We start from the raw sequence: 17,728 nt of genomic DNA on the forward strand, positions 1-17,728 counted from the left end.
AAACTAGTAAACTTGCTTGTAATAACATCCTAAAAATTCCAAACGTTATTTTTCCCCATCCACAGTTAAAAAGCCATCTCCTACGGAACAGTGTCACATCCGTAGCGTGCCCAGGATGAAGGCAAAAGGATTCTTGCTTATAGTAATTTGTCTGGTTAGAGATTAAAGAAAAAAAAATTGGTCTTGAAGCTGTCAGTTAATATTTTTAACTTAAAATAAAGCCATCTTCATGCTTCATGGCAGAACTGTGTGATTTCTGAACAGAGTAAATTCCTCTCCATATCACATATCTGATAGGTTTTTGCATTTCAGCACAAGGCAAACAAACAAAAGGTTATCCACGAAGTTTCAGATGCTTCTCAGTAACAAAAACTGAAGTTAGGTAGCTTTCTTTGACATCAATTACCAAAGTATCTCACTGAAAAAATATCCTCCTTGCAATTAATAAACAAGTTGTGGTATTCTAACAAAGTTCCAAAGCTAAGAATCTTCACATTCCAAATCTTTCCATTCCTGGAAGAGCTTTGGTATTCAGATGTTAATAGGATGCCTTTTTTGGGGGGGAAATATTCAGGCGAAAGAGTTTGTGAAACAGACTTTTTCCATCCTATGACCTCAGTTTTAGGATTTCTTTCTTGCAAAATTTAGTTGTTTTACTTGGCAGATGGCCAGAATTCATTCTTATTTTCTCTTTCTCCTTATATTACTTTCTCTCTTTTCCCTTCTCTTTCCCTTCCTTCTCACCTGCCTAACTTCTTATTCTTTTATGAATTAAGAGTTTAATGCCCAGTTGGACATACAGTCTATGTGGTGTTTGGTAGGGTTGCTAGAATTAGCAAATGAAAATACAGGATGCCTAATTAAATTTGAATTTCAGGTAAACAACAAATAAATTTTTAGTATAAGTATGTCCCAAATGTTGTATGGGACATACTTATACTAAAAATTATTTCAAGGTATTGCATATGATATGCTAAAAAATTATTCCTGTTTATCTGAAATTCAAATTTAACAGGCCATCTTGTATTTTATCTGGCAGCACTAGTTTGGAGTTTAAACAGAAGGGATTTAAAAAAAAAAACAACAAAGGCATCCATTTATAACTCCTAGAAGAAGAGAAATTTCCACTGCTATCCTTCTGAATGCTTTTCCTTTAAGCATAATGTCCTCAATGGCATCGTTTATTTGTGACCCATCAAGTTGTCCACAGAGCATGCCACATCCTGATATTGAAGAAGTCTACCCCGGGTTTCGGGTCTCACTCAGCATCATCCCAGGCCAGAGCTTGCAAAATTGGTCCTCCAGGCAACATGGGACCTTAGGGGAGCAACAAAACTATGCAAATACTCAAGTTTTAATTGAGTATTTTCCTTAAAAATTTGAACATTAAGTTTAGTGCTTTTAAATGCACTGATACAGTTTTCTCTCAATTCTTACCCTGAGGCAATTGAGTATGATTAGTAACAGATTATTAGAAAAAAACAATAGAATCCGAATGTACTTCAAAATGTAATAAAATGATTACTTCTTGGACATTTTGAAAAGGAAGATAAAAATACTGATATGCTTCAGACATTTAAAGCTAAGATACAGATCTTAATTACATTAATTATTAATTCAGATATATTTTTAAACATCATTAAACCCAGGGTGATATATAATTCCAAAATGTTGTTCTCTTATTTAGAGACACATTAATAGTATTTCGGAAATATTTTGAAGTTTCATAGCCAAAATGGAGGCTCTGCAGAAGTGTGGTTAAAAGTATGGGCTCTAGGTGGGCACAATGGCCTGCAGTCCTAGCTGTATGGGAGGCTGAGGCAGGGGGTCACTCGAGGCCAGGAGTTCTAGTCCAGCCTAGGCAACATAGTGAAGCCTCATCTCTAAAAAAAAAAAAAAAAAAATTAGAAATACAAGTATGGACTCGGGAGTTAAACTGGGCTTAAATCCTAGCTCTGTCACAAACTAGCTGTGTGACCCTTGTCAACTTTCTTCACCTCTCTGTGTATATATTCCTTATCTGAAAACGAGGATAACCACCCCAGAGAGCTGTGAGAATATGAGTAAAGTGCTGGAACAGTGCTGAGAACACAGTAAACGCTCAGGACATTTTGGGGGTAAGGGTCATGCGACCTAGCCTAACCCGTCAATAGAAAAATAAAGCTCACACAATCAGAGAATGTCTCCACCATTATAACTGACTCATGAGAGAAAAGATTTTTTCTTGTGGTCAAATGAATATTTTTTTCCAAAATTATAAATAACGATATTTTATGTATTTACTCATTTAATAAAAACCTCTCTGTTTCAGAGTATACAACTTCTGGGGTTGTGTGAAATTAGCATCATATTGTTCCGAGAAGTGAAGCAATATGATCATCAGTTCTACCTAACTATTAGTTATTTTTCTTGTCTCATCCTGGTTATTATTCTATTTAGTTCCTGAAACTCCAAAAGCAAATGAATAACACTCTTTCTCTCTATTACCCCCTCAAAGCCAATTAATCTAACTCAATCTTCTAGCTTTATCGTAAAACAGACTGTCAAACGAAATAGTCCCAAATCACTGGGTTTCTAGCCATCTGGAAATAACTTTGAATTTCATTTGTTTATTTCTTTTTATTATAACATAGCTAAGGTGTCTGTGGTCTGAGGCAGTGATAAAAATGAGTCCTTTTGAGTCAGACACCTCTGGGGTAAAATCCTGGCTTGGCCATGCTACTGGCATGTGTGAGTTCTCTGAGCCTCAGTTTCTTTATCTCTAAAATGGGAGATTTTAATGTTTATCTCTTTTTTGAGTTGCTGTGAAGATTCACAGAGTTGATTCATCTGTAGGGTGATCCTATATTTCAAGATATACCTGTTGTCCCTGCATAATTGTTACCTCATATTATATAATTATCCTATTTTTATAAAGCATTTACGCCTGGCATACAGTTACTATTCACTATTTGTTACCTCCTAATTGTGATATACCAATGCCTGTAGTATTCTAACTGAACACTTAAAATTCCACGGAATCTTTATTTTTAAAGCAGGAATGGCCTTTTTTTTTTTTTTAACATAAAAAAGTAAATGCATGCCTGTGTGTGCAAGTTTGGTCACCTGCCCATTACCCCTGCCCTCCCTGTCCCTTTGGATATTTCAGTCATTTAAGAAGCTAAAAGTGGGGGTGGAATTCTCAGTGGTAGAACCTTAGGGGCAGAGGCTAACATATCTTACATGCTCTGGTGGGACCACGTGAGTGCAGCTTTACTAAAATACACCCTGCCAACAGCAGAAGGCCCTCTGAGGTGAGCAGGTGGGCCGAGGCTGGGAAGCTGTCATTCGACTTCTGCCAGCTACTGGATTGTCAGATGAATCCAGGCTGCAGCCTCTGCGATTTCCAAGACCCCCGTCACTGCACAGAAATACCATGCTCAGTCATCGTCTGGAGCCTCACTGGCTCTGTGGGATGCAGATCTCTTCACGATAGGGGGGGAGGGCAGACATTAAGGGCTTGTAGGGAAATACCAGCCCTTTGCTCAGAAATGCGATTTCTTCCCCTAACATCTCTTCCACCTCATGTGCCCTCTGCACTAGGCCACAGACCTAATGTGGTGCCGCCAAGTGGCCCTGAAGCATGCCAAACCCGGCTGGAATCTTGGCTCTGCTGCTGCCAGCTGTGAACCCTCCACGAGCCAACTCACTTTTCTGAGTCTTCTTTTTTCTCTTCTGTATATGAGATGTAATAATGTAGTCATACATCTCATTGGACTGTGAGGATGAAATAAGACAATGTGTCCAGTGGGATGCCTGGTAGGAAATGCACACTGAATGCATGGGAAGCACCATTATGGTCGTTATAGTCCCAGGCTGAGAAGGGCTGGGCATTAGAGGCACGCAGGTGCAGAGATGCTGTCCTCTGGGGGCGGGGGGTGTGGAGACTCAGTTTGCATATATACAAGCTGCATTTTGGAGGTTTACATCTTAATTAGAATCCGAAGAAGAGAAAGAATAAATCCAACTAATGGTATTTCTGAAAGAAGATGCACAAAGTGCAGTGAATGCATTCCAACCACCTTTTTGTGTTTTTCTGCATTCATTCATTTATTCATACCGATACTTTCTTATTGAATAAGTACTATGTTCTAAACGCTGGGAAAGGCTTCAACACACGAGCATGAATAAGCTTTGAGAAAGATAATACTGGGAGGAGGCATAACCAGTCTGTTAATGTCAGGCAATATTTATTGATTACTCACTGCAGTCAATAAATATGGTAATGTGAGCCACACTCTTCCACAGCCTGACTCCTCAGAAAAATGCTGCCATCTGCTCAGGGCACAGTGAATACAGAGCGGCTAAAGTTTATTAATTAATGTCTCTGTGGACTGGAGGAGCTCATCGCAAAAGCGCCAAACTCACTTCTACAGACTGTCCGCCTTCCTCAGAAGGGAAGTAAGCAGTTGCTTTCGTGGTCTACGCGGGGGTCACTACAAACTTCCTTCTCCCGTGACGTACACCCCAAATATCTACTTCTTGAGACTGTGAACAGGTCCTAAAATTTTCCGAGCTGTCAGTCCTCCGAGTTAAAGCTTTCCTAGGTCCTGCGGAATGTTCACGGGTTCTCTGAGGGGCAGGGAGCTGTATAAACTGGTCACATCCTGGCAGAGAGAGGGCCTGAGTAGGAAGCGACTCACTGGTTGCAAATTTTTGGACAAGCTCTTTCAGCCTGAGTTTCCTCATTCCTCATCTGTAAAACGAGGGAAGAACCACCCACCTTTCCAAGTGATTGGGAGGACTGGAAAGATGATTTATACACAGTGACTAGGCCTGGGCTAGAAATTCGGCAGGGCCCAGGACACGTTATTGCCTTCTCCTTCCTCATTCCTTCAGCACAAAGCATCTCACTAGTTAGTCAGTAACCTCTATTGTGCTTTGTGAACAGTGGCTGATGAAAGTGAATTTGTGTGGTTGTGACCTGCATTTGTTCTAAAAATATGAAGAACAGAAAATGTCAGAGTGATGGTAGGTAATGTCTGCAACACTTTTGCTTCAGGACACACATTCTCACAGGATATGATGCAAAATGTACTTCTCACTGGGTTATATTCCGAAAGTTGCAGGTGAGTACAGACCCGAAAGCATTGAAAGCAGGTAATCAAAGAGATATTTACATACTCATGTTCATAGCACCATTATTCACAATAGCCAAAGGTAGAAGCAACCCAAGAGTTCATCATCAATGGATAAATGGATAAACAAAATGTGGTCTATCCATACAATGGAATATTACCCAGCCTTAAAAAGGAAGGAAATTCTGAACAACATGGATGAACCTTGAAGACATTACACTTTGTGAAATAAGCCAGACACAAAAGGACAAAGGCTGTATGATACCACTTACATGAGGTAGCTAGAGTAGTCAAATTTAAAGAGACAGAAGGGAATGGTGGTTACCAGAAACTGGGAGCAGTGGGGAGTGGGGAGTTAATGGATGCAGAGTTAGAGTTTGGGAAGATGAAAAAGTCCTGGAGATGGACGGTGGTGATAGTAGCACAATATCTGAATGTGCTTCATGCCACTGAACTGTACTGTTAAAAACAGCTAAGATGGTAAATTTTATGTTATGTGTATTTTGCCACAATGAAAATTTAAAAAAATTAAATTACCCAAAAAAAATTTTGAGGAAACTTGACTTGGATAAACTCCGAGGAGAGGTACGTTTGGACAAAACCCAGGCAGAGAAGAAAGAGAAAGTGAGCGCCTCTGGGCAACCACACAGGGGACAGGGGAACAGACCCTCTAATTTTGCTGGAAAACTCTCTTTTATGACCTCCGGGACCACAGACCTTTCAGTCTGATGTAAGAACACAGAAGATAAGGTCTGCAGTCTTGTTCTGTGATGGCATCATTTCCAGGTGACATTCTTGCGTTTTAGTGTTTTAATATGAGAGTACAATGAATACGACAGCAATGCCTAATCTCCCTCCTCACCATCTCTTCCCCTTCGGAAGCAACAGCTGCCCAGCCTGAAGCTGATTCCTTGGTGCCTGAAGATTGGCCAAAGCCTTCCTTATCCACTGGGTGAGGCACGCCCCTCTGCAGGCCTGCAGTCTGGTTTATGCATCTGCACAATGAGAGGCTCTAAGAAACCCTAAGGGGCCCTTCCTAGTTCATTTTTTATTCTTTGTGTCTAATAGCTGGAGAAACAGGATCTGGCCGACTTTCTCTAGGCAAAGGCTAAATATTTGGTTTCTCATTTTCTTAGCCGATGGGATCCTGGCAAATCACTTAAACAGATACAGAAAGGAGGTCTCTGGGGACAGACACCTCGTAGACTAAAAGATCAGCCACAGTTCATCATTTTTGACACATATTGCCGTAGCCAAAATAAATATCAGGAAGGTTTTAAGTTTCTCTGGGAAAAAAAAACAAAACAAAACATCTTTTGGCAACAATTCTCAAATTGACTTTGATCTCTCAACTTCCAGACCCTATTATGTGATCGGTTTGTGTAACCTTCTTATTAAATGCACATGCATAAATGATAGATTTCTATACATGTCCAGCACACAATTGTTCCTCTGTATTTTTTTTCTCTACATTTAACATTTTCTATGATAGTGTTACAATGAGCTAAATGAGGAATTTTTAATGAATACTTTTCATTGATATGGACAGGTTGTACCTTTCATCTTTATACATGACTCACAGAGTTGCACATTATACATCTGGAAAAGATCTTTGGGCACTATCTAGACTTGCTCTGTCCCACCAGTCAGTGACGTCCTTGTCTTTCAAGATGTTCAAAGTCGAAGTCAGTGGTGGAGAGAAATTCTTTAACCTCCTTCAGGCCGTGCACGCTTCACTCTGGAGGGAGGCAAAGCCATGCATTCCTTGCCGATGGCCCTGTCTTGTCCAGGGTTGGAGGAGGGAGTAGACTGACCCCTCCGTCTTTCTTCTCCACAGACCCAGCTTCACTGGAAGACCTTTCAAAACTTTCTAATAATTTTTGTTTCTACCATCCTTAACTCTAAGTTTTCCACTTTTTTTTTTTAAAGAAGAGATTAAGATTCTAATAAGACTCTGATCAGTACCAACTGTAGACAAGGCTGTTTTCTACCTTTTGCAAGTCATAAATACTGTTATAATAGCAGTAACAATGAAATCAATGGATACCTTCTAGGTAATGGGCATTTTCTATATATTAATTCCAACTATTGTATTAACTTTTGAAGAAGGAACATTTCATGGGTCACTCTAATTCTATCTGAGCTTATAATAATTTCCATTACTGTATAATATAAACACATGGATGGACCCTTTTCCTTCTACCTCATTTTATTTTTTTCTCCTAGGAGTTTAACACTTTGTGTTTAATCCTATTGCTTTAATTTATAAAGATCATTTTAAATCTTCATTTATTAAGCAAGCACTGTGATTGTGCCAATTTGTGGCTTTCACAGAATTTTGGAAATCTTCATTTTCTTATTCCTAGAATTTTTCTATTACAGATGACAATGTAGTTGGCCTATCCTTCTCTTCAGGCATTACCTCAATCACTTTGTCGTCCTGGGATAGTTACTGTCTGCAGAGAAACCATGTAAGAGCTCTGCAATAGCAGCAGAATGAGACAGTGGTTAAGAACTTGGCTTCCAGGATCTGAATCTTGGGTTCAGATCCTGGCTTTGCCACTCTAAGCTATCTAAATGTAGGGACATTAGTTAGTCTCTTTTGGCTTGTAAAGTGGGAGTATTCCTGGATTATTTAAGGGCCACAGGGGATAAAACATGTCAAGTGCCAAGAGTTGTACCTTGTCAAGGTAAGTGCTCAAAACAGGTTAACTGTTATTATCATTAGGTAGAAAAGCTGTCACATAAATGTTTTTATCCTTTCTCTCTCTATTTACTTTTTATTTTCAGTTGAGGTAAAATTTATATACAGTGAAATGTACAGATCTTAAGTGTAAAATTCAGTGAGTTTCAATAAATATATACATCCTTGTTACATAGCTCAAATTAAGATATAGAACCTTCCATCAAGTTACTCCAAATTACGTGTTGGGTATATGTATTGCAAATATATTCCCCTAGTTTGTGGCTTGCTTTTTCATTTTGATGAGATATTTTTAATCCTAATGAAGTCCAATTCATTAGAACTTTATGTTGCATGGTTTTGTGACCTCTGTAAGAAATCATTGCCTATCCCAGGTTGTTAAGATACTGTCCTATGTTTTTCTCTAGAAGCTCTGTTGTTTTAGCTTTTATATTGCTGATCCATTTCAACTGTATGTGGTGTGAGATTCATTTTGTTTCATTCATTGTTCTGACACCATTTGTTGAAAAGACTTTGCTTTCCTGACTGAACGGCTTTGGTACCTTTGAGGAAAAGCAATTGACCAGATGTGCATGGGTCTATCTCTTGACTCTTGGTTTGTTCCACTGATTTATTTGTCTGTACTTATATCAATGCCTCACTATCTTAAATTACCTTAGTTTTATGGTAAGAATTGAAATCAGGTAATGTACGGCCTCCAACCTTGTTCCTTAAGATTGTTTTGGCTATGTAGGTCCTTTGCTTTTCTATAAAAATTTTAGAATCAACCTGTAAGACCATTTTCTACAAAAATGTCCTGCTGACCTTTTGATTAAGAATGTGTTGAATTCATAGATCAGTATGAAAAAAACTGAGTTATTAACACTATCAAGTCTTCCAATTCATGAACATCTCTCTATTTAGTTAGGTCTTAAATTTCTCTCATCAATGTTTTGTATTAATAGTTTTCATTTGTACTTATATGTCTTTTGCTAAATTTATTAAGTATTTTCTGTCATTGTAAATGGAATTGCTTTTTTAAACACCATTTTGCAATTACTCATTGTTAATAAATAGGAACACAATAGATTTTTGGATATTGACATTTATAATTTACTTACTGATTCTAGTACTTATTTAGGAGTAGTCCTTAGGTTTTTAGGACTTTCTCTGTAAACAATCATTCTTTTCAATCTTTATGTGTCTTATTTCCTTTCCTTGCCTTATTGTACTAACTAGAACCTCCAATAGAGTGTTGAATAGCAATGATAAGAGCAGACATGATTGCTATATTCCTGATTTTAGGGGGAAAGTGTTTGGAGTTTCAACATTCAATATGTTAGCAAGGTTGGGGTTTTTTTTTTTTGTAGAAGCCCATTATCACATTAAGTAAATTTCCTTCTATTTTTTTTTCTTTTAAAATCATAAATGGGTGGTGCATTTTGCCAAATGCTTTCTCTGCATCTACTTAGATGACCATATGGTTTTTCTCCTTCACTCTATTAGTATGGGGGATTACATTAATTGATTTTCTAATGTTAAACCAACCATGTGATAAATCCTACTTAGTCATAATGAATTACACCCTTTTCACATATCACTAGATTAGATATGCTAATATTATGTTAAGAACTTTTACATCAATGTTTATACAAACATGGGATACTGGGTTTACGTCAGGCTTTGGTATCAGGATTACACTGGCCTTATACAATGAATTGGGTAGCTTTCCTTTTGCTGTTTTCTGAGAGTGTATGCAAGACCGTTAGTTTACTCATTGGTGTTCCATTGATATAAACATTTGTTATTTAAAGTTTTAATACAATTTACCAGTGAAACCTATCTGGCCCTGAAGGAATTCTCTTTGTAGAAGAGGTCTGATTATGAATTCAATTTATTTAATAGCAATAGGGTCATTCAGATTTTCCATTCATTTTGTGGTAATTGTGATAAATTCTATTTTTCAAGGAAATTGACTACTTTCTCTGAGTTGTCAAATTAATTGGCAGAAAGTAGTTCATAACATCCACTTATTATTGTTTAAATATCTATAGGATATATGATGATGTCCCCTCTTTCACTGTTGATATTGGTAATTTGTGTTTTTTTCCTTGAACAGTCTTGCCAATGTTTTGTTAATTTTATCAAATGTTGATTTTATTAATTTTCTCTTTTGTTTGTTAATCTCTGTTCCTATCTTTATTGTGTACTTCCTCCTAATTATCTTGAGTTTAATTTATTCTTCTTTTTCTAGCTTCTTAAAGTAGATACATCATTTATTAATGTTAAACTTTGTACTTTTCTAGTATAAGCATGTAAAGCTATAAATTTCCTTTTGTGGTGATTATCGTTTTAGTGAATCCTACAAATTTTCATAAATTATACTTTCATTTTCATTCAGTCAAAATTACTTCCTAATTACTTGTGATTTATTCTTTAACTCAAAGACTATTTAGAAATGTTAATTTCCAATATTAGGGATTTTCCAGACATTTTATTGCTATTGACTTTTAATATAATTATAATCATAGAACATACTCTGTAAAATTTTCATTCTACAAAATTTACTGACACTCCTTTTATACTGTTCATGAAAAAGTCTACCTTTGTGAATACTTCATGTGCATTTGAAAGATTCTGTATTTTGTACTTGTTGGGCATAGTGTTCTATAAATATCAATTAGGTCAAAGTGGCTGATGAAGTTCAAATATTTTATATACTTCCTAATATTTTGTTTAATTTTTCTACTAATTGCTGAAGAAAGAGGTGTTAAAATCTCTAATTATAACTGCAGTCTTATCAGTTTTTGTTTCATGTATTTTGAAGGTCTGTTAGTAAACATATACATATTTATGATTATTATGTCTTCCTCATTAAACGGATCCTTTTAGCATTATAAAATGTCCCTTTTTATCTCTTGTAATATTCTTTGCCTTGAAGTCTATTTGGTAGCATCAATACCGTCACACCAGCTTTCTTATGCTTTTTTACACAGTCTATCTTTTCCATTTTCTGGCCTCAACTTATTTGTGTTGTTGTATTTAAGGAGTGTATCTTTTAGACAATAGGTGGTCTTGATTTTATAGCCAGTCTGATAATATTTTCCTTTCAATAGGAATTTTCAGTCCACGCTATGGTTTGGATATGGTTTGTTTGTTTCCACCCAATCTCATGTTGAGATTTGATCCCTGACACGGTGGTAGTGGGAGGCAGGGCCTAGTGGGAGGTGTTTTGTTCATAGGGGTGGACCCCTCATGAATAGATTAATGCCCTCTCTGGAGGGTAGGTGAGCTCTCCCTCCTGTGAGAATGGATTAGTTCTAGAGGGGATGGATTACTTCCTGTTAGAGTGAGTTGTTATAAATCCCAGATGTCCCTCAAGTTTCCCTCTTCCAACATGCCTGCTGCCCTTTTGACCTTCACTGCCATATTCTGATGCAGCACAAAAGCCCTTACTAGAAGCCAAGCAGATGCTGGCACCATGCTTCTGGTATAGACTAAAGAACCAGAGCTAAATAAACCTCTTTTTTTTTTTTTATAAACTATCCAGTCTCAGGCATTCTGTGATAACAATACTAAAACAGACTCTGACAATCCATTTACATTTAATGCAATTATTAATATAGCTAGGTCCAGGTTTACTGTTTTTCTATTTGTTTTCTATTGATACCTCCTATTTTGCATCTTTGTTGTTTCTTTCCTGCCATCTTTTATGTTAATCTAACTTTTTTTGGTATTTTCTTTTATAATAATTCCTCCGATGACTTTTCAGTTCTTCAGCTTTTTGGTATTTGTTTTTAGTGATTCCTCTGGGCATTACACTATGTACCCTTATCTTATCACCAATATACTTAGATTTAATACCGTACCACTTCACAGAAAATGTAAAAACCTTGCAGCTGTGTAATTCCATCTGCCCTCCCTATCCCTTGTGCTATTTTTGTCATATATTTACATCTGCATATATCCCAAGTTCCACAAAACAATCTTTTATTACTTACACTAGCAATTTTTCACATTTACCCACATAGTTATTATTTCCTGTAAATATTTTCTTCTTGCAGTTCTGAGCTTCCTTCTGATCTTATTACCCTTCAGCCTGAAAAACTGCCTTTGTCAATTTATTGTACCGAAGGCCTACATGAATTCTCTCAGATTTTGTATACTCAAAAATGTCTTTATTTTACTGTCAGTTTTGAAGGATATTTTTGCTCATTTGGAATTCTGGCTTGACAGTTATTTTTCTCTTTTTGCCTTTTAGCACTTAAAAGACGTTTTTGCATTGTATTGTAGCCTCTGTGTTTATGATGAGAATTCTTTGGTTAATTGTATCCTTGTTCCCCTGTATATGTCATTTTTCTCTGGCTGCCTTCAAGATTTTCTCTTTATCTTTAGTTTTCCACAATGTCCCAAGGTGCGGTTTTATTTGTATTTATCCTGCTTAGGGTTTGCCAAGCCTCTTAGATCTGTAAGTTAGTGCTTTCACCCAGTTTGGGAAGTTTTCAGCTATTACTTCTTCAAATTTTGGGGTGGTGGTGGTTTTTCTTTCTTCTCTCCTCTGGTACTCTGATGCATGTGTATTAGACTTCTTGATCTTATCCCATAATTTGCCAAGATGTCGTTCATTGTTTTTAAATCCTTATTCTCTCTGTCCTTCACATTGAATAATTCTTACTGATCTAAGTTTACTGATTCTTTATTTTGTCATTTCCACTCTTCATTTAACACTATCCAGTGAATTTTTTATTTCAAATATTATACTTTTCAGTTCCAGAATTTTTATATGGTTCTTCTTAATAGTTTCCATTTCCCAGCTGATTTCCCTTCTTTTCAATCATGATGACCATATTTTTCTTTATATCCTTGGACATACTATAATAGTTGCTTTAAAAATCTTCTCTAAAAATTCCAATATCTAGGTCACCTTAGGGTCTGTTATAGTGGCTACATTTTCTCTTGACTACAGATCGCATTTTCCTATTCACATATCCCTTAATTTTTAATTAGATATGAACACTGTGGAGGATATTTTACAGAAATTATAGACTCTGTTTTCTTCCTTTAAACAGTATTGATTTTTTTGTTCTATCAGGCAACTAAGTTTTTAGCTGATTTAGCTTGAACCTGTGGATGCTTTGTGTTACACTTTGTTAGGGAGGATCTGTGTTGGTTTTGCTCTTCGTTTTAGTGTGACTCCTTTACTCTGAAAGCACAGCTCCTCTGATATTTCAACAGAAAACCTGAGGTGTTTAACAAGCCCCTCTAACTTGGGTGGGATTCAAACTCCAAACTCCAAACTCTACAGGCAGTTACCCGTAGGCAGTAGGCAGCAGTTGAAATCTCTGCTCAGCCTTTTCAGCTTTCTAGTTATTCTTTTCCACTGGGCTCATTGGCATCTTCCCCACAGATATGCAGGTTAGTGGTTATTCAAAGATGGATGTGAATTTATATACAGAACGAGGGGCTCTCTTCTCTATGGCTCCCTCCTTTCTGGGATTTATTCCCTTCATTTCCAGCCACTCTGGCAGCCCTGAAGTTCATCCTTTGCCACTTCAGGCCATTACACTTGTGGCTTTCTCACTGAGTTCCAGTTGTTCTTCGTGGACTGGGTGTGTCCTCAGGGGAGAAGCTGTATAAGTGCAGTTCTCACCCAGTCCAGTGCTCTTCTTTCAAGGATCAAATTTCCTACATTCTCTGCCTTCTTGTAGTTAGAATACAAATAGTTGTTTTTGAAACATTTTGCACAGAGTTTATAATAGCTATATGCAGGACAGTAAGCCCAACATAAGCTCTTCCATCATTAACATGAACTTAACTGGAACTCTGTCACAGATATTTTAATTTATGTTTTCAAATGTATGTACATGTAAAGATTAAATTCTTTCTTTCATCTTCCTGAATATTCACAGGATCATTAAATAATACACCCTGAAGGGATCCTCAGGTGTTGTCCCAACTACTCCTTCCTACCAGGCAATGACTGTCTAAAAGCAATCATAATTCATCTCCTGTTTGTAAAGGGAAGTCAGGGAGGAATGATGCTTCTTTAGGAAATAAGTTCTTCTGTCTGGAGACTCCCAACTTCATACTGCAATTTAAGCCCATATAATGGCTTTAAACAACTCAGGGTCATAGAGTTATACAGACAGAGGGATGTATAGGCACTGCTGAAGAGAGGTCTGTCCCAATGTCCCATGAATATGAAAGAGGTCCCTTTCCCAGTGACTGTGTTTGTTATCTCCAGTTTTCTTCACTCTGCTTCACCTCTTTAACTCCTGAGGAGCCCATAATTTTTCATCTACTTCACTTTGGCTCTCTCTCCTTGTTCTGCTTCCTGAAATCTGTATATCCCTGGTTCTGTTTACCTGGCTTCTGAATCATTCTGATCGCCTCTGACCTTTAATGTTATGGGCCGAACTGTTTCTCCCCCAAATTCATATATTGAATTCCTAACCTCAAACACCATGGAAGGTGACCTTATTTGGAGACAGGGTCTTTACAGAGGTAATCAAGCTAAAATGAGGTCATTAGGGTGGGGCCTAATACCAGATGGCTGCTGTCCTTATGAAAAGGGACATCGAGACAAATACACACAAAGAGAAGATGAGGTGACGACACATAGGGAGAAGACGACCATCTACAAGCCAAGGAGGGAGGCCTGGGCACATCCTTCCCCCACAGCTCTCAGAAGGAACCAACCCAGCCAACACCTTGATCTGGGACTTCCAGTCTCCAGACTTCTAAGAAAATAAATTTCTGTTGCTTACACTAAGCTAGTTTGTGGTACTTTGTCTTGGAAACCCTACTAAACTACATTTACCACGTAAAAAATAATCCAATCCCAGTTTTCCTACTTGATTCTGACTCTTGGCTTTGCTTTGTCTCTTGAGACCCACACCACTTGGTATGGAAAATGGACAAAAATTAGAAGGCTTATGTCTTAATTTGTCACTGAAGTTGAATGACCTTTCTGATCCTCAGATTCCTTATCTGTAACACAGCGATGTTGTCCCTGCCCTACCTACCTAGAAACGCTCAAATGAGGCACTGCACACAAGAATGTAAAATGCTACACAAATCTAAGGCATCCAGAGTCTCACTCTCTATTCACAACATGCAGCACCTCGTGCCTGATTATAACAGAACCACTGTGAGAGGTTTCTGAGAGGTTTCAAGTTCAGAATGCTCCACTTCTAAGAGAGACGCTTGCAATCTATTATTTCTAGTTTAAGAGGCAGGATGGGAGGCAGATGACAAAGGAACTGCTTTGCTCAGAGAGGCAGGAATGTGGGGTGGTGCTTTGAACTTCCAGTATTCTTACATCTCCAGAGGATTTACAGGTAATTCCTAGACGGCTTATTTATTTTTATACATGTTACAAGAAATAAGGAACTGAGTAATGGAAACCAATTCTTTTAGGAAATGGACTTTTTACAAATACATAAGGAAAGGGGAACTTTAATGGCACATCAAACTGCCTTAACAAAATTGATGCCTACCGAATGTGATTTTAAAATACGTAAAATTAAACACAGGATGCTAGCAACTTTCCAACATATTTTGTTTTTTTCCCTTAGTCTTTAAAATAATTTTTGTTGTTGAGGATTTGAAAAGTTGTTATTTCTATAATAATTAACACTTTTATAAAATAACCTATAAAAAATATAACTGACTACTAAATAGCTTACATGCTAGTTGCATAAATTCTTACGCAGTCTCAAAGGTTACTCAAAAGAACAGAATTTTTCAATGATTCTACCCTTTCAGTTCTCTATAATGCCTCCAGATGGCATTAAAACCCTTTTCCCATTATATTTTGCAGCACACACACAAAATTAAAAATTAGTAATATTTTAACCATTTAAGACCAGTCATATTCATTATATAATCAGAAACCTTGACAACTGAACTATTTAGAATTTTTAGGGTAATATATTAAGATAGACAAACATATAATTATATCTCTTATGAAATATATAGCTGTCCTGTTCAGCCACAGGATTTTTATAGACTGAGAAACAGATCTTCGACAAAATAAGATCCTCATTATTATACCACACACTGTGATTTCTAATCAATAGCACTTCAAAAGTGCTTGGTAGTAAGAGTACTATTCACAGACAGATAAATTCACAAACCCTGTCTTATAACAAGCAGACACATCTCACTCCTCAGATGTGATAAAAATAAAGCTTTTAAAGGAACAAACCTGTTACTTATTCCCATGGAGCTAAAATAAAGTCATTTGTTAGCTCATAAATTATTATATTTAAATGCTGCTATATCATTTGGCATCAAATTAATCATTAAAAACTTATTTGAGAATATTGAGAGGACAAAGACAAAACAGTGTGAGAAACATATTCTGTAAGTACTTTTCCTTATCTTTTAAAAACTGCTTGTTAATTCAAAAACAATCAACATACTCTTGAGATTCCAGAGACACCTATAATTGTATTTTTCACATAATTCGGAGGTGAGGTTGCAGGTGGCAGACTTCTGAAATGACGGTGTATTCACAGGGGTGGGACAGAATATCTCCCAGTAAGTGCGAAGGAAAGTTCTGCAATTCTTAAGACAGTGCTGAAAGTCTCCAGCCAAATTCTAAAGGGCTTACCTCCTTTCTCCCCTGCAGTATACATCCTTAAATCTCAGTACATTTCTACTTTATAAAGACGAGCATTCGCATTTTTCAAGATTCCTCTTACTATGCTAAAGCACAAAAAAAACCCTCAAAAAGCATCTGCACTCAAAGCATTTAAAAAGACATTATCATGAGAAAAGAGAACCATGGGCTTCTTCCAGTATTATTATTACTATTACAAGATACTTGCACTATCTCATTTTATAAGGCATATTAAAGAACAGTCACCTCTGATAGAAACACGAAAGAGACTTACGATGTATTCGATGTGCCATTGTCTGGACTCTCTGGCTCCGCATCACCTTTCTCTTAAAAAGGAAGCAGAAAAAAATATCGACATGTGAATCTTACAGTCTTTAAGATTTAAGAGAGATTAAATATATTTCCATGCTCCTATTAACAATCTTTCAAAATGTGTAGCAGGAGGCTTTTAAAGTATCTTTTATTATCTGAGAACCAGATTTGCAAAATAATTTCTTCTCTGTAATACAATTGCCCAGACACAGATCTGTGAGTAGGTACTAAGGAGCTATTTGCAAACAACCAGAGGCTTGGAGTGGAGACCTTGCCAGAAGATGAATATCTTACAGATGGAACGTGTTTCCTTCTACTTCACTTTACAGAAAATGTAAGGAAACAAACCTTTCTATATCCAAGGCACTTTGAACTTTGATACCTTCTGCTAACACAAGCCAAACCAGGCCAGGCTGAATCAGAACTTGGAGGAGAGAATTTTACCAAATGCTGAGGTTGCACGATAGGTCACAAGATCCCGCCCAAATTATACCCCATGGAGTGCCCTGGCGGCAGTTTCTGGGGCCCCCAAGTTAAAGCAGCGTTCAGATGTAAACCAGAAATCCTTCCTGAACACCTGAAAGGCTAGTTAAAGAAATGTTGCTGTGGGCTGTGGTCATTGAGGATTTAACAAGTTTTAGTTAGGGGAGCCTGGAACCAGTTCACTTCTTGCAGTTTTAAAGGGCAAATTCCTCTTGCAATAGGCATAATGTGATTCCTAATCTTCTAGCCAATCGCTGGTTTGCACCATGCATCCTCATTTTGTAAGGAGCTTCTCTGTGGGGATGGAAGGAGAAGGGTCATTTATGACTGAGAGTGAGCGTTAGCGGTGGCTGCTGATGGTGTACAGCGCTAATAACCCCCAGAGAAGGTTGTGAGCTGCGGGAAACGGGCCTGATGGTGGCAATCTGCTTTGCTGTGCTCTTTCGAGTCAGGCCCAGACGTCTCTGGAACCCCTTGGCTTAGTGTCCCAAGCCCCTTTTGTTAGCT

General features: G+C 37.4%; 1 protein-coding gene across 4 annotated transcripts in view; it reads right to left on the minus strand.

Moving 5' to 3' along the window:
• AFF3 (AF4/FMR2 family member 3) overlaps positions 1–17,728 on the minus strand; it is a 552,172-nt gene that overhangs the window by 140,740 nt on the left and 393,704 nt on the right. For all 4 annotated transcript variants that reach the window (XM_045550236.1, XM_045550238.1, XM_045550237.1 and 1 more), the window contains one exon: positions 16,701–16,752. In XM_045550236.1, coding sequence (XP_045406192.1) covers positions 16,701–16,752 — 52 coding nt within the window. The remainder of the gene's footprint in view (positions 1–16,700; positions 16,753–17,728) is intronic.

This window comes from Lemur catta, chromosome 4 (genome assembly GCF_020740605.2).
Source record: "Lemur catta isolate mLemCat1 chromosome 4, mLemCat1.pri, whole genome shotgun sequence".
Lineage (NCBI taxonomy): Eukaryota > Metazoa > Chordata > Mammalia > Primates > Lemuridae > Lemur > Lemur catta.